The sequence below is a fragment of the Budorcas taxicolor genome, chromosome 22, assembly GCF_023091745.1.
Source record: "Budorcas taxicolor isolate Tak-1 chromosome 22, Takin1.1, whole genome shotgun sequence".
Taxonomy (NCBI): Eukaryota; Metazoa; Chordata; class Mammalia; order Artiodactyla; family Bovidae; genus Budorcas; species Budorcas taxicolor.
The window spans coordinates 46,225,277-46,246,975 of NC_068931.1; the positions used below are offsets into that span (position 1 = coordinate 46,225,277).

Sequence of the window (21,699 nt, forward strand, 5' to 3'; positions counted from 1 at the left end):
CTTCTGAATAACCAACAAATCACAGAAGAAATCAAAAAAGAAATCAAAATATGCATAGAAACGAATGAAAATGAAAACACAACAACCCAAAACCTGTGGGATACTATAAAAGCAGTGCTAAGAGGAAAGTTCCTAGCATTACAGGCATACCTCAAGAAACAAGAAAAAAGTCAAATAAATAACCTAACTCTACAACTAAAGCAACTAGAAAAGGAAGAATTGGAGAACCCCAGAGTTAGTAGAAGGAAAGAAATCTTAAAAATTAGGGCAGAAATAAATGCAAAAGAAACAAGAGACCATAGCAAAAATCAACAAAGCCAAAAGCTGGTTCTTTGAAAGGATAAATAAAATTGACAAACCATTAGCCAGACTCATCAAGAAGCAAAGAGAGAAAAATCAAATCAATAAAATTAGAAATGAAAATGGAGAGATCACAACAGACAACACAGAAATACAAAGGATCATAAGAGACTACTATCAGCAGTTGTATGCCAATAAAATGGACAACGTGGAAGAAATGGACAAATTCTTAGAAAAGTACAATTTTCCAAAACTGAACCAGGAAGAAATACAAAATCTTAACAGACCCATCACGAGCACGGAAATTGAAACTGTAATCAGAAATCTTCCAGCAAACAAAAGCCCAGGTCCAGACGGCTTCACAGCTGAATTCTACCAAAAATTTCGAGAAGAGCTAACACCTATCCTACTCAAACTCTTCCAGAAAATTGCAGAGGAAGGTAAACTTCCAAACTCATTCTATGAGGCCACCATCACCCTAATACCAAAACCTGACAAAGATACTACAAAAAAAGAAAACTACAGGCCAATATCACTGATGAACATAGACGCAAAAATCCTCAACAAAATTCTAGCAATCAGAATCCAACAATACATTAAAAAGATCATACACCATGACCAAGGGGGCTTTATCCCAGGGATGCAAGGATTCTTCAATATCTGCAAATCAATCAATGTAATTCACACATTAACAAATTGAAAAATAAAAACCATATGATTATCTCAATAGATGCAGAGAAGGCCTTTGACAAAATTCAACATCCATTTATGATAAAAACTCTCCAGAAAGCAGGAATAGAAGGAACATACCTCAACATAATAAAAGCTATATATGACAAACCCACAGCAAACATTATCCTCAATGGTGAAAAATTGAAAGCATTTCCCCTAAAGTCAGGAACAAGACAAGGATGTCCACTTTCACCGTTACTATTCAACATAGTTCTGGAAGTTTTGGCCACAGCAATCAGAGCAGAAAAAGAAATAAAAGGAATCCAAATTGGAAAAGAAGAAGTAAAACTCTCACTGTTTGCAGATGACATGATCCTCTACATGGAAAACCCTAAAGACTCCACCAGAAAATTACTAGAGCTCATCAATGAATATAGTAAAGCTGCAGGATATAAAATCAACACAGAAATCCCTTGCATTCCGATACACTAATAATGAGAAAGTAGAAAAAGAAATTAAGGAAACAATTCCACTCACCATTGCAACGAAAAGAATAAAATACTTAGGAATATATCTACCTAAAGAAACTAAAGACTTATATATAGAAAACTATAAAACACTGATGAAAGAAATCAAAGAGGACATTAATAGATGGAGAAATGTACCATGTTCATGGATCGGAAGAATCAATATAGTGAAAATGAGTATACTACCCAAAGCAATTTACAAATTCAACGCAATCCCTATCAAGCTACCAGCCATATTTTTCACAGAACTAGAACAAATAATTTCAAGATTTGTATGGAAATACAAAAAACCTCGAATTGCCAAAGCAATCTTGAGAAAGAAGAATGGAACTGGAGGAATCAACTTGCCTGACTTCAGGCTCTACTACAAAGCCACAGTCATCAAAACAGTATGGTACTGGCACAAAGACAGACATATAGATCAATGGAACAAAATAGAAAGCCCAGAGAAAAATCCACACACATATGGACACCTTATCTTTGACAAAGGAGGCAAGAATATACAATGGAGTAAAGACAATCTCTTTAACAAGTGGTGCTGGGAAAACTGGTCAACCACTTGTAAAAGAATGAAACTAGATCACTTTCTAACACCATACACAAAAATAAACTCAAAATGGATTGAAGATCTAAATGTATGACCAGAAACTATAAAACTCCTAGAGGAGAACATAGGCAAAACACTCTCAGACATAAATCACAGCAGGATCCTCTATGATCCACCTCCCAGAATTCTGGAAATAAAAGCAAAAATAAACAAATGGGATCTAATTAAAATTAAAAGCTTCTGCACAACAAAGGAAAATATCAGCAAGGTGAAAAGACAGCCTTCTGAATGGGAGAATAATAGCAAATGAAGCAACTGACAAACAAACAATCTCAAAAATATACAAGCAACTTATGCAGCTCAATTCCAGAAAAATAAACGACCCAATCAAAAAATGGGCCAAAGAACTAAATAGACATTTCTCCAAAGAAGACATACGGATGGCTAACAAACACATGAAAAGATGCTCAACATCACTCATTATTAGAGAAATGCAAATCAAAACCACAATGAGGTACCACTTCACACCAGTCAGAATGGCTGCGATCCAAAAATCTGCAAGCAATAAATGCTGGAGAGGGTGTGGAGAAAAGGGAACCCTCCTACACTGTTGGTGGGAATGCAAACTAGTACAGCCACTATGGAGAGCAGTGTGGAGATTCCTTTAAAAATTGCAAATAGAACTACCGTATGACCCAGCAATCCCACTGCTGGGCATACACACCGAGGAAACCAGAATTGAAAGAGACACATGTACCCCAATGTTCATCGCAGCACTGTTTATAATAGCCAGGACATGGAAACAACCTAGATGTCCATCAGCAGATGAATGGATAAGAAAGCTGTGGTACATATACACAATGGAGTATTACTCAGCCGTTAAAAAGAATTCATTTGAATCAGTTCTGATGAGATGGATGAAACTGGAGCCGATTATACAGAGTGAAGTAAGCCAGAAAGAAAAACACCAATACAGTATACTAACACATATATATGGAATTTAGAAAGATGGCAATGACGACCCTGTATGCAAGACAGGAAAAAAGACACAGATGTGTATAACGGACTTTTGGACTCAGAGGGAGAGGGAGAGGGTGGGATGATTTGGGAGAATGGCATTCTAACATGTAGACTATCATGTAAGAATTGAATCACCAGTCTATGTCTGACGCAGGATACAGCATGCTTGGGGCTGGTGCATGGGGATGACCAACAGAGATGTTATGGGGAGGGAGGTGGGAGGGGAGTTCATGTTTGGGAACGACTGTAAGAATTAAAGATTTTAAAATTAAAAAAATAAAAAACTAAAAAAAAGAAAAAAAGAATAAATCAAAAAAAAATTAAATTAAAAAAACCCATAAATTTGTGTATTAAAATGAAATGAAAAAATGTTGACCAGCATATAAAAAGAGCAGCCACAAAAAAAAAAAAAAAATCACTTCTTCAGTGTACATACCTACTGGAAAAACCAGAGCTTTGACTATAGGGACTTCTGTCAGTAAAGTGGTATCTCTGCTTTTTAATACACTGTCAAAAGCTGTTTGTCACAGCTTTTCTTCGAAGGAGCAAGCATCTTTTAATTTCATGTCTGCAGTCACCACAGTGATTTTGGAGTCCAGGAAAATAAAATCTGTCACTGTTTCCACTTTTTCCCCATCTATTTGCCATGAAGCAATGGGACTGGATGCCATGATCTTTTAGTTTTTTGAATCTTGAGTTTTAAGACAGCTTTTTTACTCTCCTCTTTCACCCTCATCAGGGGGCTCCTTAGTATCAAAGGTTTAATATCTGAAGTTGTTGATATTTCTCCCAGGAATCTTGACTCCAGCTTGTGATTCATCCAGCCCAGCATTTCACATGATGTACTCTGTATATAAGTTAAATTAGCAGTGTGACAATATACAGCCTTGACATACTCCTTTCCCAATTTTGAACCAGTCCATTGTTCCATGTCTGCTTCTAAGTGTTGCTTCTTGACCTGCATACAAGTTTCTCAGGAGACAGGTAAGGTGGTCTGGTATTCCCATCTCTTTAAGAATTTTCCACAATTTGCTGTAATCCACAGTCAAAGGCTTTAGCATAGTCAATGAAGAAACAGATGTTTTTCTGGACTTGTTTGCTTTCTCCAATGAAATGTCGGCAATTTGATCTCTGCCTTTTCTGAATCCAGCTTGTACATCTGGAATTTCTGAGTTCACGTACTGTTTAAGTCTAGCTTGAAGGATTTTGAACATTACTTTGCTAGCGTGTGAAATGAGTGCAATTGTTTGCTGGTTTGAACATTCTTTGGCATTGCCCTTCTTTGGGACTGGAAGGAAAACTAATCTTTTCCAGCCCTGTGCCATTGCTGGGTTTCCCAAGGTTGCTGATGCACAGAGTGCAGCACATTAACAGCGTGATCGAAGACCTTGCACACACTCTACCTTGTCGGCAATCCTGCCCTTTTGAAACTGCAGAAGAAGAATCCAAGACTGTTACTGCCTTTATCCTTATCATATACCCCTGCCTGACTATACAACCTCTCCTTACTCACCAGAGAGGAGGGCATAGTTCTTGAGGCGATAACCTACTGTGTTCCCCCTTTGCCTGGCAAAGTAATAAAGCCACTCTTTCCTTCTCCTCCATAACTCTGTCTCTGTATTTCTGTTTGGCATTGGTGCACAGAGAGCCGAGATTCTGGCAACAAACTGCTTTCAAAAAAATCATTTACAGACTTTCACTGTGGTACAGTGGATAGGAATCTGCCTGCCAGTGCAGGAGACATGGGTTAGATCCCTAGTCCAAGAAGATTCCACATACTGTGGAGCAACTAAGCTCAAGAGCTGCAGAGCTGCAACCACTGAAGCCCATGAACCTAGACCCCACGCTCCACAAGAGCAGCCCTGCAAGGAGAAGCCTGTACGCCACAGCCAGAGAGTAGCCCCTGCTCGCCACACCTGGAAAAAGACTGCAAGGAGAACAGACCCAGCCCAACCAAAAATTAACAAATAAGTGAATGAATTTTTTTAAAGACTCATTTACATACTGAGAAAACCACCACCAAAAAAAAGAGACCATCCCAATGAGCCCATTTCCATATCAATAAGTGGTTTTACCATTAAGTTACAAGAGTGACCAATTCAAATTACAATTAGATATGCTAAAAAAGACACTGCTATATACTGTCACCTGCTGATTCTGCATCACTTTTGCTAGCCGGTGACTGTCATAATGCTTTGGCAGAGAAGGGATATAGGTATCTCCTTTTTGAAAATTTTCATCTTCTAGCCATAATATATACACATTGAAGAGCCTAAAGGAAAAAAATAATAATAATAATTATATAAAACACAAAAAGATGTGAAAGCAAATGAAGTCTCTTACATCTCTAGGAACACCAGCACTAAAAGATAGAAGTTTAGAAGCACATAACATAGAAAATGTTTCCACTCCCAAGAAGGGCCAGCAAGGGAGAAAGACAGGTCACAAATCATTTAAATATGACGCAATAATAATTGCTAATACAAAAAGTATGAAGAAAGGGCTCTGTGAACTCTATTACAAAAGAGGGTTAAATATAGTACACAGAAAAAATAACTAGAGAAGGTGACTTTAACACAGATCAAGGATGTGAATTCGGAGTTTTTCTCTCCTGGGCAATTGGAAAGGTGTAAATCACATTCCAATAAACACATTTGCCATCTTTCAGAGAAAACATTAAAAGCCATTTTAAACTTATGCATCGGAAGACTCTGCCAGCTTTAGGCTAAATATCAATTTCCTGCCTCAAGGAATCACAAATAGAGCCAACAGCATGTTTGCACCCTGTTCCCATGAAGAAAGAATAAAAGAAAACAGCTAGAAACAGGGAAAAGAAAAAAAAAAAATTCTCTATTTTCCAGTAAAATTTTTTTTAAAAATTTAATGATGCTTCCTTTGTTTTTATTTTTTGGTTTTACAAGGAACACAGTCTATTTAGCTCAGATCACTGGTATTTTAAGCAGCTGTTTGCAGCAACAGGTACCAAAGTTGTCTACAGCACACATATTACACACAAAGTACCAGGTGGAGACCAGAAGGTAGTGTGGCTGCGCTTTACGCAATGAAGTGGAAAAATACCACCTTCACGCTGACAGCAGCCTCTAGGAAGAGACCCAGGGACACGGCTTTGAGGTTCTTAAAGGGGAAAGGCAGGGACAGAGCTCTCATGCAGCTTCTGCCTGGGCTATATACTTCACAACATGCCAGAAGGCAAAAGGGGACATCAAAGACTTTCTTAGCTGATCTAAATGTTCAAAGATAAAGCCTTCCCACTGGTTAAGCCCAGCAAAAAGAAATTTTCTTTCAAGCAAGCAAGAGACAGGGAGAAATTATTCTGGAGGCAGAGAGAAGCTCTAAGGCTTTGAGGTCAATCAAGCCTAAAGTCTGAGAGCTGGGCTGAAACACTGGGTTTCCTCACTGAGACTTTTGTATTCATTTTGTATTGAGTTCATTATTAAGAGTTATTTTTATTAAGACATATTTATGAGATTAATATCTGGTTTACATCAAGCTTACAAATGAAAGGTAGAAAAACAGTGTGAAGGGGACACAAAATTACCTCTGAGTTCTTAACCCTTTACAGTGTGTGCAAATACTGAGTATGTTTTTCAGAAGCAGTTTTGGAAGATTATGAATCTACTGCACCCCAGGTTAATCCCAGAATTCCCTAGAGGGTCTATGAACCCCATTTAAAGAACTCTGCCTGGGTCATTTACTTCTTTTAGAGAACTATCCTAGCAGACTATACTAGTAAACTTGTTATGATCACTAGTTTTGGTTTGCTTCTGTTACTAAGTAAAGAAATAAAAGAGGTCACCAGCCCTCCAGTTTAAAAGCGTTCAGTCAGACTCCAGGCACTTCACAGAGTATATCCAAAATGCTGATTCACTTCTCATAAGAAATACAAAAGAGAAACATTACAAGATACAAACCTATAGTCAAAACCACCTTCCATAGTCAATCTAACAGGTTAAGAGCAGTTATAACACAAATCAACAATCCAGCACGAGTATCCAAGTACCTGTGCCACAAACAACAGCATAAATGGTTAAATAGTCATGCCTCACCTCACAAGCTCTGTGTGCAGTTCTGGTGAAGTCAGGTAAGCAAGGGTGCCAGCCTGGCTCGCTGGCGGCCCTTCACTGCCCTCTGCTGGAACGCGGAGGGCCTTGCTCGCAGCGTGGTGGAAGTCAGCCACCTCTGTCAGGCGCCTCTTCATTTCTTTCAACAAACTGATATGAGCAGGGCTTTGAAAAAACCTCCTTCCAATACAACCATCTATAGGTAACCTTAAAAAATGAAAGCAAAGAGCACACTAGGATCAACACAAGACTCTCTATGTGACATAACATTACAGTCCATTAACAACTCATTTTATTAATACGTATCATTTTTACCTCAATGGTTATAATGAGGCTCCAACAATATGATGCATATAAAAGCAGCTTTTAAAAGAATGAAATGCTATGCAAATTCAAGATACTGTCACCACTCAGAGATACAGAAGTGTTTAAAGACAGAACCTCTTCTTGAACTTGCATTCAGTTGAAAACAGAAGTGATGAAGAATCACCATCTGTATGTTTCAAAGAGGGTGAGTTAGGGAGTGCGAGTGAAGCAGAAACACTGAGCTGGAGCCAGACAGCAATGGTCATGTGAGGCAAGTCCTGGCCTTTGTCCATACCTGCATTACTGTGGGGGAACGAGCAGTAAAGAACCTGCCTCCCAAAGCAGGAGATGCAAGAGCCGTGGATTTGATCCCCAGGTCGGGAAGATCCCCTGGAGAAGGGCACAGCAATTTACTCCAGTGTTCTTGTCTGGAGAATCCTATGGACAGAGGAGCCTGGGAGGGCACAGTCCATGGGGTCGCAAAGTGTTGGACATGACTGAAGCGACTTAGCACACACACACGAGCATCACAGGTCTCTTCGAACAAGCCCCACCATGGCCACACAAGCAGCCTCAGTGTGGGACTCCAGAGGCTCTCTGATAAACTCTGCACAGTTCCAGGGTGTTGTCTTCACCAAACTGGGTATGGGGGGTGATAAAGTGAGAGCTGCCCCAAGATACCCTGAACTCAGAAAAGGTCCAGTCTAACAGATGTGAAACAGGAAAGAAGGGAGGCTCTGAGCCAGAGAATGCCTCTCATTCCCATGTCACAATGTGAGAACACAGTGCAGCAGAGCAGGGCAAAGGCAGGAACCAATTCCCTACCACACTGGGTACCATACCCATACTGCGGTCCTGGGCGGTGAAGATACAGGAGGAAGAACTTCTGCCATATGAGTGGCAGAAGAGGATGGTCAGAAGGCGTGAGGAGGGCCTGCTGGGCCCAGCGATAGATCAGTAGCCTCTGCAGGGACGGGACGATGGGGAGCTTCAGCTGAGCCTGGGCTTTCTATAAGAGAGACGGGCTTTGAGCAACCACGTAATGATCACATCTGCAAATGGTCTGCTCTTCCTAAGTGACTCAAATGAAATGCTAACCACTGTGTTTCGATTTAATATGGGGGAAAAAAAAGAGTCATATAAACCTTACTTTCCTAGCCCTCTAGCTAACACTTTAACGTTCCCAGTAACAACACACGTGGGGCAGCCTTTTTTCTGTTAAAAATTCCACAAACCCCAGAACTGGACTGAGTCTTAAGCATCACTGAGTCTAATCTCATTTCCATACCTTTCCATTCCTTTCTATGTAAAACACTATAGTGCAAGAGTAATATGAAAGCTAAAGTAAATTTTACAAACTTTATCAATGTCTTGAAAATTTAGATTTTTAAATGGATGTTCAAGAATGATAAATACCTTGACAGGCTCTGAAATCCAAAAGCACAGTCTACACTACAGGACCCTAAAACAGAAGGTCTTAAATTCTAAAGACTTATTCCAGTTTTTCTCACACTTTAGTGAGCCTAAGGATCAGCTAGGGAGTTTCTAAAAATAAATTCCTTATCCCATTCCAGATTCAGAATCTCAGAAGTTGGGGTCCAGGAATCAGATTCTTAACAAGCTCTCTAGGGGATTCTGATGCTCTAAAACAAAGGCAGTCCCATTCATACATGCAGTGGACACAGCCTCAAATTATAAAAGTTGTGACTCCCGATGTTACATAAACCTCGGGAAGGAAATATACACTTCAATTCACCATGTTAAGCATTAGAACAGTTATTGTGCTTCCCAAACATTCCCAACAAAAGAAAACACAGAAGTCCAAAAGCTACAGGTGAACCCATCGGCATCAAAGTGTGAACCACCTTCTACCACTCAAATGCAGAACTGCTATTTGCACCTTCAGAGCTTGGTCGGGCGTAAATGCGGAGTTTATAACCAATTCCCCTTCAACAACTCTTCGGAGTTGGGAGTCTTCTTCAAAGATGGATTCCATGTTCAGAACTGTCCACGCAAACCAGACCTGCAAGGACACCAGGTAAACATGAGGGGAACGAGCTCCAATTCAGACAGGAAAACACGCCTTCATATTCCACAGATTAACACCTTTGCTATCACAGATTTCAATCAACACATTTACAGTTTCTAAAATTGACACATAGCTTTTCTAAACCTATTTCTACTTGTATCACAGATAAAAATTTATATAAAATAGGCTACTGAAAAACATTAAATTCCTTTGGAAAGGCTACTTTAGCAACTGCCCTTAACCAGGGGAGACAAGAGTAATGTTTAAGTAACCAAAATGTAAAGTGACAAGTGTGAGTGTTGCATCAGAGGTCAAGCGCTATGGGAAACTAGAGAAAGGAGGTGGGATCAGAGAAGATAAATATATCAGACAAGGCTCTACACAGAGACCAGAGAGGAAGGCATGTCTGATCAGAGAATCAGCTCATCAAAAGATGGAAATACCAGAGATATATGCAGATAACAACATGGAGTTTGTCTCAGCTGGATCCCAAGAGGTATGAGGAGGAGCAGCAGGTAAGACTCTGACAGGAAGTTAAAGAATGCTACTACTTATTTAAGTGATAAAGCAAAGACAGAATTGGACACACAAAGTCCAAGAGGTGGTAATAATGATAAAAACAATGTGGTGAATTAATGAAAATGATGATAACAATAAAAACAACCAACACCTAGTAATAACATTACACTCATTTGACTGTTGAGGACTGTGAGGACAAAGAGTAAGCCAGTTTCCAAGGCACAGGGCTAGCAAACAGCACAACCGAGGCTGAGTCCCGGGCAGTCTGGCTCCAGCATCTTAACCATTCTGTCCTGCTGCTGGGCAGGCTCTGCAGTCAGGCAGCTGGAGTTTTGATAACAAGCTATTCGATCCTGAGCCAACCACTTGACTCTGCTAAACCTCAGTTAATGCCCCTGTGAAAACCTCAACAGAGGGCTACTGTGAGGAATAAATGAAAAAGCATTCTTACGTGTAGTAAGTGCTGAATAGATGTTAGATATTTTAGGCTATTAGCAATGTAGGTAAGGATAATAACAATACTGAAGTATACAGAGATAACAAGAGATCCACAGCAGGTCTCCTACCTGAGTGGGCGTGGCCAAGCCCTCCACAAAGGAAGGAGTGATGTTGCCTGCCAGGATCCAGCTCACCAAAGAGGACAGCAGACTCCGGTCACAGTGGTAGCCCAAAGCATTCTACACCAGGGAGAGCATGTGGAGCAGAGAGAGGCGGCTTTTAAAAAGCAGAACCAATGAGCTTTTCAAGAGCACAGCAATTATCTTATGCCAGCAGACAATTCAGGTAAAATACAGAGTCCAGTAATTAGTCTACCAGCAGTGATAATCCCACATCATAGGCAACTGTAATGAATGAGCAGGGCTCCTCCTAGGGTGTCCTTCTTTGGCTTTATAAGGATCCATGCTAGCAGACTACGGTTTCTGGATAAGACACCGTTAAGGCAGGGCTTTAAAAAGGCAGTGGGCACAGAGCAGCACTGAGAAGGATGCATGGGGGGAGCCTCCTTGGAAGGTTGCTTTCTAGCTGTAGACAAAGATAAACTCCGCAGCAGGTTTACCTTATGTTGCTGGTAGAGCAATTTCTGCACACAGTCTTCTTGCCTCAACTGAAAAGCTGTTTTACACAAATGGTCCATGAGGAAGAGGATGGGTTGTTCCCGGTACCAAAGATGCTGGCTTATGAGAGCCTGAACCCAGAACTCCAATACAGCTACCGGGCCCACTTCATTGGGCTGAGTGCTTACAGAAATGTGGGCCTATGGAAAAAGGGCTCAGGTGATGAGAAAGGCAATAACTAGCCTCCCACCCTTAAAACACAAATAAAATAACATCTAGCTCCATTACAAAACCCAGATCTGCTGCCTTCCTTGACCAAAAGCACTGTGCCAAGGGCTCTGAAATGACCAACACACAGAGACGTGCTGGCACCAGGGGCATCTGATCAGGAAGGCAGGCGAGGGTACCCTTGGGGGCTGGCGGGACCCTGACCTGAATCATGCTGTTGAGAAGCTTCACGTTGTCCCCGTGGCTGGCTCCTGTCAGGTGCTGTGCCACCTTGTGGGTGACCTGCTGCGTGACACCCTGGGGGACCCCGCTGTCCAAGTGCAGGAACAGGAGGAGGTGTGACAGAAACCTGCGGAGCACACACGACAACTCTCTCTACCTCCCGACTGGAAGTCAGCAGAATCTCCAGTGGCTAATTACCGATGAGAAACGGAAAACACTAATATGGCCCCATTTTTAGACTAAAGCTCTATTCAGGAATTCTGATAGAAATCTTCAGGAATTTCAGAAGAATAAAGTTTTCCAGTTTGACATGGGTTAAATCTACCCACCTATAAACGTGCAGTGAAACAGGTCTAGGACACATAAACCTGTGCAAGTTAAAGAGCATTAGAGGGGAAAACACCCAAAGCACCACTCCATCCCCTTCCCACTCCCACTGACAAAAGCAGACATGTCTGCAGAATCACCCTGCAATCTGGTGGTATATGGGACACTGGGCAGCAGGGGTGGGGTATGTGTGTGTGCAGATATCATAATTCAGTTACAGACTCATTCCCTGGGTGCACCAGGCTCCATCCTAGCCTAGGGCCTTTGTCTCTGCCGGGTTTTCTGCCTGAAACACTTCCCCCACACCTAACCTGACAAACTCCTACTCGGCCCTCATCTCTCATCTGAAACGTCCCTCCTCAGAGGAGACTTCCTGACCGCCTCCCTGCACCTAAAACATGTCTAACCCATTAACCTCTCCCACAGCACCACCATTTTCCTTCCTGACACTTAAAACTGGGAACCGCATCCCCAGGATGTGATAACTTCACAGCTGGCACGATGCAGGCCAAACTCCACTCGAGTGGAAAAGAAAAGCTATGACAGGACCAGCACAATGCAGCCCTGTAAGAGTTCAGAGAGCAGAGCTCGTGTGAGCATTCAAGGGCAGAGAAGCGAGCACTGGAAACGGAGCCAGGAAGGATTCACCTTCACTCAAAACTTAGCATTGGGAGGGAGGGCGGCAAAATAGACCATTCAATCTAATTTTCAATCTAATGCCCCAGATCACAAAACCCTAAAGGCAATTTATTAAAATTGTTCCAAGCAGGCATCAAACTTCTGGCGTATCACTTAATCCTTACACTCAGCCTGTTTGAGAAAGAATATTATCTCATCAAACAAATAAAGAATGGAGGCTCTGACAGTGAAGGAACTCGCCTGTGTCCACACTAGAGTGCTGGGGTGAGGGCACACCCCACACACGAGCACCCTGAAAGCTACGTGCTAACCAGGACACGAGTGGCCTCAGACCTGCCCGGTGCCTAGAATGCTGGTTTCACAAAAACAGGTCCCAAGTTCCTGATGCGTTCTTTCTAAGGCAGAATATCTGGGGGAGGAGCTGGGAATCCATACTTAATAACCTCTCGGTTAAGTCTCATCCGGGGCAAGTCTGTGACACACTGTTTGAAATGACACCCAATGGGAAAACTGTAGTGTCCCCCTCATGTCTCTGGACACACTGCCTGCCTCTGCCATCGGGCCTCCTCATCGGGCCTCACCTCCGCCTTCCTCACTCTTCCAAAGGCCCCAGCCAGATGGCCTCCTCCCAGCTCCCTCCTGCCATGCTCCTCCCCAGCCTGGCCTTCTCCAGACCCTCCTATCACCCCCCGCGGATACCGAAAAGGCCAGGTTCTCTCCACTGGCCCAAGGCCTACAGGCGCTCCAAAGCTCAATTAGAAACCCACCTCTTCCACAAAGTTGTATCAGTGGGCCACCTGTTGTTTCTGCTCGCCCGAGTAGCCTGTCTCACTTCTAGTAACACCGCCTCTGGTCAGGGGAACTGTCCTGCCTCCACACTAGATTTGTGGGAGGCAGAGACTTTCAATACAGAATCCCTGTACACTGTCCTCCCACGACTGGGCAAACCCACGGACACAGCGACAGGCACAGGGAAAGCAGATGAGTCAGACCAATCGGGAATCATTATCATAAGGAATAATGACGAAGAAAAACATTTGCCTTTGCCTAGTTCTCTCTGTAGCCACATAGTTTCATTCCCCTAGACAAAGTACACCTGCAAGAGAAGGCCTGAAAGAGACAGAAGCAGGGCCAAGGGACCTGGGAGGGCAGACACACACACAGAGAAGCACTAACCCACCGCCTCTCAGCTTTGCAGCTACTGCCACGTTGGGACGGCTGATTACCGGAAAGGGCTCTCCTGTGCACTGTGGAATGTTCAGTACACCTCTGGCCTCTATCCACCAGCTATCAGTAGCAGCTTCCCTCAGTCGTCCCCTAAATCCCCTCCTCCCAACCACCTGCCCTACCTGCTCCACTCCCAACCAGGCTGTGACAACCAAAATGATCTCTTGGTGTTTAATCACTACGCTGGGTCTGCTCCTTGCGACCCCATGGACTGTAGCCCGCCAGGCTCCCCCAACTATGGGATTTCCCAGGCAAGAATACTGGAATGGGTTTCCTCCTCCAGGGGATCTTTCCAACCCAGGGATCGAACGCACGGCTCCTGCACTGCAGGCAGATTCTTCATCGCTGAGCCACACTGATCTCTAGACAATATCAAGTGTCCCCTGAGGGTCAAAACTCCACAAGTTGAGAACCGCCACTTCAGAATGACCTGATGTTATCATGAGCCTTGTTTTCTAATCACATGAGCCAATACAGTCCCTTCCTGGCAACAGGTTTGTACTGGACTCTCACCATGTGCAATTACTCATCCTTAATTCTTTTTCCTCCCTAAGCAGCTATTTTTTTTTTACCATGATTCCATATACTTTTGCCACCTATAGATGAGCCTTAAATCCACAGGGCTACAGGTATTGATGTCTCATGCACTTAAAAATTCACGTATAACTTTTGACTGCCCCCAAAACTTAACTATTAATAGCTTACTGCTGACCAGAAGCCTTACCAACAACATAAACAGTCAATTAACACTTATTTTATGCTGTATGTATTATATACTATACTCTTATCATAAAGTTAATGTTATGAAAATCATAAGAGAAAATACATTTACAGTACTGTACTGTATCCACTGATACTATAAGCTTACATCATCTGTTTACAAGGCGAACCATCTATCAGCACCTACATCAATACTGCCTTATATGCTATAAAACCCTGTAGATGCTACACCTATTAACACCAGACAACAAAAATGAAAAGACAGTGTGAAAAAGAAATTGACATGTACTTACAGGTATAATAACCATTCACGCATTAGTAATGAAGAAGCAGCAACCTGACTGTTCTATGGTAGCCTAGTATAATCAATATGACAGTTTCAAAATTATCTAGCCTGTATACTAATGAATGATTTGTTATAAAAATTTAATCACAGAGAGTATGATGGTCATATTCATAATACAGTACTGTAAACGTTACATTGTTTTAAAAACCACTTATCTGTGATGACAGGTGGAATACCATTTCTCCAATTATGAGAGAGAAGCATACTGTGCAATTCTTTGAAAGCAAAGGTGTACAACGGTAAGAAAACTAACACATTGCTCATTTAATATTAAACGTCACTCACCTCGTGCCCATGTAAGGAGAGGCTATTCATTTAACACTAGTCTTGCACAGCACGTACCACACGATGAATACTTAGGTGACGAGGATGAGGACTCAAAATCGTCTCATACCGTTCTTGCCATACAGTTGTCAGATTTCCACACAAAGACACATACATACCCAACAGGTAAGTTTATCGGTGTAGAGCATTATGACTATTTACTGTCGGAAATAGTAAATAGTGGAAGTGGATCATCATAAAAGTCTTTATCTTCATTATCGTCCCACTGAGCAGGCTGAGGACGAGCAAAAGGAGGGGTGGGTCTTGCTGTCTCAGGAGCGGCAGAGGTGGAGGAAGTAGAGGAGGTGGAAGGGGAAGAGGAGAGGCAGGCACACTCAGTGTAACTTTAGAGAAATACACTGAAATTTCTGACTTCTTTGCTTCTTCATTTCTCCCAAAATATTTCTTCTATACAGTATCAGTCCTCCTTCCCCATTTGCTCTAATTTCAGAGCCTGTATCATAGAAGGGTTTGTGTTGTAAAAGAGGTCGAGATCAGTCTTCAGTGATCGGAACCTTCTGCCAGACTGTCAGTGTTAACTGTTTTCTGGCACTGCTTCTTCCTGATCAGCTGGTACTGGTTCAGAAGCACCCGTGCCAATCAAATCATCTTCTGTTAACTCCTCTGGTATGCTGTCTATTAGCTCTTGAATTTCTGCAAGATCCATTTCTTGAAACCCTTACCCCACCCCCACCTTCTTTGCCATACCCACAATCCCTTTCATGATTTCCTTGACTGTCTCTGTCATAAATCATGAAGTCATGCACAACCTCTGAACACACTTTTCTCCAACAGGAATTTATTATTTAGGGCTGATGGCTTCCAGGGGTTTTTCCCCTTTCTTTTTTAATATTTATGTATTTATTTGGCTGCGCTAGGTTATCAGTTGAGGCATGCGGGATCTTTAGTTGTAACAGGCGAACTCTTAGTTGCAGCATGTGGGATCTGGTTCCCTGAATAGGAATCGAATCCAGGCCCCCTGCATTGTGAGCATGAAGTCTTAGCCACTGAAATACTAAGGAAGTTTCTTTTCATGCTTGTTTCTATAACGACAATAGCATCTTAAATGGCATAATCCTTCCAGATTTTCATGATTTTCTCTCTACTAGGGTTCTCTTCCATAGCGTTGACAACTATTTCCATAAAGTACCATGTATAATGAGCCTTAAAGGTCCTTATGACCTCCTAAGGTACAAACTGAATTAGAGATGGTGTGTTTGAGAGCAAAGAGATCACTATGATGCCTTCAGTGTGGAACTCATGAGGTTGTGTATGTCCAGTATCAAAAGAATTTCAAAAAGGAGTCCTTTACTGGCAAGGCAGACAAAGCTTGAAGGAACTAATCAAGAAAAAAGGTTCTCTCTACCCAGGCCTTCTTGTACACCCCAAAGACTGGGAGCTAGTGTTTATCTTTTCCCTTCAAGGCTCGGGGGTCAACAGGTTTACAGATAAGGGCAGTCCTGATGGTAATCCCAATTGCATTTACACAAAACAGCAGAATTACCATATCCCTTCCTGCCTTCAATCTTGATGCCTGCTTCCCTTCCTTCCTTGCTAACAAATGTCCTTTGTAGCATTTTTTTCCAGAATAGGGCATTTCATCTGAATTCAAAACCTGTTCAGGCAGAGATCCTTTCTCCTCAATGATATTTGTAATGGCATCTGGGAACTCGTCTGCTACCTCGGTTGACAGAAGCTGCTTCTCCTGTTATCTTCACGTTTTAAAGCCAAACTACTTCTAAAATTATCAAACCATATTCTACTGGAACTGAATTCTCCAGCTTTAGAGCCTTCACCTGCCTTTTGCTTTAAGTTGTCATATAACAACTTTGACTTTTCCCTAATCACATTAGGACCTATACGTATGTCTTTCTTAGAGCCATCCTGTGCTCAAATAAAAGCTGTACTTTCAATGAGATAAAAAGGAGTTTCACAAAAAGTGCAATGTTTCAGCACCTGCTGGTATAGCTGTCGTGACAGCTTCATGAATTTCCTTTTCTTTCTTTTTACAGTGGTCCCTACACCCGATTCATTTATCTTGAAATGACAGGCAATGCAGCTGCAGACCTCAATCTACGGTACATATCAAGCAATTCAGCTTTTTCTTGTAATGTCATGACTTTTCTCTGCTTCTTGGGAGCACTTTCAGAATCATTAGCAGTCCCCTGGTGTTACTTAAGGCTTACAAGTATTGCACTAAACACAATGAAAATGATTCGAGAACTGCAAGAAGTCACTTATTACTGTGATGCAACATTTACTGGAGAAACAAACTGCTCACTTGGAGATGATTAGCGTCACACAGCGTGTCGGGTGGATACTCACTTGAGTGCACCCTGACGGCAACAGGTGCATGCGTGCACGCTCAGTCATGCTAACTCTTTGCGACCCCAAGGACTATAGCCCTCCAGGCTCTTCTGTCCATGGGATTTTTCCAGGCAAGAATACTGGAGTGGGTTGCCATTTCCTCCTCCAGGGGATCTTCCCCACCTAGGGAATGAACCCACATCTCCTGCGTCTTCTGCGTTGCAGATGGATTCTTTACCTCAAAGCCACCTGGAAGTCCAACAGGAGGTGGCTACAAAATTATTACAGTAGTACAGATTGTACTAGTTAATTTATGCAGCTATAAATTAATATTGTCTATTTAGGTTTGTTCCTACTTCTCTCAACTGTGAACGGCATCATGTATGGTCTCTCCTTGTGTGTTTAACTGTTGATAAATTTTAACTTTTTATAATACATTCACGTATATGTTATGGTTCAGTTCAGTTTACTCAGTCGTCTCCGACTCTTTGTGACACCATGATCGCAGCACGCCAGGCCTCCCTGTCCATCACCAACTCCCAGAGTTCACTCAGACTCACGTCCATCGAGTCAGTGACGCCATCCAGCCATCTCATCCTTGGTCGTCCCCTTCTCCTCCTGCCCCCAATCCCTCCCAGCACCAGGGTCTTTTCCAATGAGTCAACTCTTTGCATGAGGTGGCCAAAGTACTGGAGTTTCAGCTTTAGCATCATTCCTTCCAAAGAACACCCAGGGCTGATCTCCTTCAGAACAGACTGGTTGGATCTCCTTGCAGCCCAAGGGACTCTCAGGAGTTTTCTCCAACACCACAGTTCAAAAGCATCAATTCTTCGGCACTCAGCTTTCTTCATAGTCCAACTCTCGCATCCATACATGACCACTGGAAAAACCATAGCCTTGACTAGACTGACCTTTGTTGGCAAAGTAATGTCTCTGCTTTTCAATATGTTCTCTGCTGATGCTGCTAAGTTGCTTCAGTCGTGTTCAACTCTGTGCGACCCCATAGACAGCAGCCCACCAGGCTCCCCCGTCCCTGGGATCCTCCAGGCAAGAACACTGGAGTGGGTTGCCATTTCCTTCTCCAATGCATGAAAGTGAAAAGTGAAAGTGAAGTTGCTCAGTCGTGTCCGACTCCTAGCAACCCCATGGACTGCAGCCTACCAGGCTCCTCCGTCCATGGGATTTGCCAGGCAAGAGTACTGGAGTGGGCTGCCATTGCCTTCTAGGTTGGTCATAACTTTTCTTCCAAGGAGTAAGCGTCTTTTAATTTCATGGTTGCAGTCACCATCTACAGTGATTTTGGAGCCCCCGCAAAAAGAGTCTAACACTCTTTCCACTGTTTCCCCATCTATTTGCCATGAAGTGATGGGACCACATGCCATGATCTTCGTTTTCTGAATGTTGAGCTTTAAACCAGCTTTTTCACTCTCCTCTTTCACTTTCATGAAGAGGCTTTTTAGTCCCTCTTCACTTTCTACCATAAGGGTGGTGTCATCTGCATATCTGAGGTTATTGATATTTCTCCTGGCAATCTTGATTCCAGCTTGTGCTTCTTCCATCCCTGCGTTTCTCATGATGTACTCTGCATAGAAGTTAAATAAGCAGGGTGACAATATACAGCCTTGACGGACTCCATTTCCTACTTGGAACCAGTCGGTTGTTCCATGTCCAGTAATCACTGTTGCTTCCTGACCTGCATATAGGTTTCTCAAGAGGCAGGTCAGGTGGTCTGGTATTCCCATCTCTCTCAGAATTCACCACAGTTTATTGTGATCCACACAGTCAAAGGCTCTGGCATAGTCAATAAAGCAGAAATAGATGTTTTTCTGGAACTCTCTTGCTTTTTCCATGATCCAGAGGATGTTGGCAATTTGATCTCTGGTTCCTCTGCCTTTTCTAAAACCAGCTTGAACATCTGGAAGTTCACAGTTCACGTACTGCTGAAGCCTGGCTTGGAGAATTTTGAGCATTCCTTTACTAGTGTGTGAGATGAGTGCAATTGTGCAGTAGTTTGAGCATTCTTTGGCATTGCCTTTCTTTGGGATTGGAATGAAAACTGACCTTTTCCAGTCCTGTGGGCCACTGCTGAGTTTTCCAAATTTGCTGGCATATTGAGTGCAGCACTTTCACAGCATCATCTTTCAGGATGTTATGGTAGACGATAAACTAGTATCCAGATATATTTTACACATTCATGCATACTTTTTTCAACATTTGTAAGCTACATAGTTCATCTGGGAATTTTTTCAAATTGTCTCAAATCTCCAAAAAGTTTTCTAGTACATTTATTGAAAAGTATCCTACACAGTTCAATCCTGTGTGATTCAAGGGTCAACTGTAATACAAATGCAATCTGTACGCCCTATCATGGCCTTGCCAGTATTTTGTTTCATAACTTTGTGATTACCTCAAAAGCCTTATTTTCTCACAAGATTATGAATGTCTCACGTGATGAACACCTTTCTGTGCATCTTCTCTGTCTGTAATGTGGCCCCATGCACACTGCAATTAAAGGCAATATATATGCTTTGCTACTGTTACAATAGCAAAGTCATTCGCTGCTCAAGGTCAGAAGCACTACTCCCAGTCTCAGGGAAACAGCCACCTTTTTCAATACTATAAGCTATCAAGCGATCCATAATTAAATGACAAAAGAAAGTATCTTTCATAACAGTAAAACTGGGATCATTATTAGACTTCATTCATCACTCTGCATTCTCAACTAGGCAGGAAGCTTTCTGCTTTATAAGAAATACACTACTGAAATATCATTGCCTATATTATACTTGAAAAACCAGAGGACACAGTCATTTTATATTTGCTGTGCTGTTCTCCACTTACTGCTCATTCTTTAGAAGGTAATACTGGCAAGGGTAGAACAAAGGCAGAATCTTATCCAGGACATGGACCACTGTTCTCAAATGCCTCGACTGGACCAGAATTCCCAAGAGTGGGATGCCTTCTGCACAGAACTTCTCAATGCTATGGAAAAAGAAAAAAACAATGAGCACATAAGGTAGTCAGTTCATGAAATGATATTCTTTTAATGCATCATCAGCCTACAAGCTACCTGGATTATCTCAGGTCTCCAACACATTTATACATAGCCAAATTGCACACACAAATGCTAGAATCATAACCCTAGGAGGAAGCAGCTTGGGGTGGAGAAACATATGAGAGAGATTAAGAGGTACAAACTTCAAACTGCAAAATAAATGAGTTATGGGTATGAAATGTACAGTGTGGGAAATATAGTCAATAACTATGTAACATATGGTACATGTGTTCAATGGTAACATATCATAACCAGACTTATCAGGTGATCAGTTATAAATGTATAGAAATACTGAATCACGATGCTGTATAATAGGAGCTAACACAGTGTTGCAGATAAATTATACTTCAAAAGCAAACAAACAAGCTCATAGAAAAAGAGATGATATTTGTGGTTACCAGAGGCCAAGGGTGATGAGGCAAGGGGTAGTCAGGGAAGGTGGAGAGAAGGGGAATTAGGTGAAGATGGTCAAAAGGTACAATTTTCCAGTTATCAAATAAATAATGTAATGTACAACATGATAAATGTAAGTAACATTGTTGTACATTATACATAAAAGTTTTTAAGGGAGTAAACCCTAAGAGTATTCATCACAAGAAAAAAAATATTTCTATTCTTTAATTTTATATCTATATGAGATGATGGATGTCCACTAAACTTGTGATAATTACTTCATGATGTGTGTAAGTCAAATCATTATGCTGATAGCCAGGACATGGAAGCAAATTAGATGTCCATCTACAGATGAATGGATAAAGAAGACGTGGTAAATACATACAATGAAATATTACACAACCATAAAAAGAAATGAATTTGAGCCAGCTGAACTGAGGTGGATAAACCTAAAGCCTGTCATACAGAGTGAAGTAAGTCAGAGAGAAGCAAACAAATATCGTGTATGAATGCATATACAGAGAATCCAGAAAAACAGTAGGATAAAAAACTATTTGCAGGCAAGGAACGGAGATGCAGATGTACAAAATGGACCTGTGGACAGCACAGGGGAAGGAGAGGAAGGGACAAACTGAGAAAGCAGTACTGACGTACACACACTATCATGTGTGCAACAGAGAGCTAGTGGGAAGCTGCTCTAAAACACAGGGAGCCCAGCCTGGTGCGCTGTGACGACCCAGAGGGGTGGGATGGTGGAAGGGGAGGGAGGCTCAGCAGGGAGCGAATAGATATGTATAATTATGACTGATTTGTGCCATTGTACGACAGAAACCAACATAACATTGTAAAGCAAT

General features: G+C 42.1%; 1 protein-coding gene across 1 annotated transcript in view; it reads right to left on the reverse strand.

The window, feature by feature from the left end:
• EPG5 (ectopic P-granules 5 autophagy tethering factor) overlaps positions 1-21,699 on the reverse strand; it is a 138,374-nt gene that overhangs the window by 75,244 nt on the left and 41,431 nt on the right. The window contains 8 exon segments of the mRNA XM_052660349.1: positions 5,215-5,338; positions 7,134-7,355; positions 8,297-8,463; positions 9,355-9,477; positions 10,569-10,679; positions 11,060-11,257; positions 11,490-11,634; positions 20,239-20,379. Coding sequence (XP_052516309.1) covers positions 5,215-5,338; positions 7,134-7,355; positions 8,297-8,463; positions 9,355-9,477; positions 10,569-10,679; positions 11,060-11,257; positions 11,490-11,634; positions 20,239-20,379 — 1,231 coding nt within the window.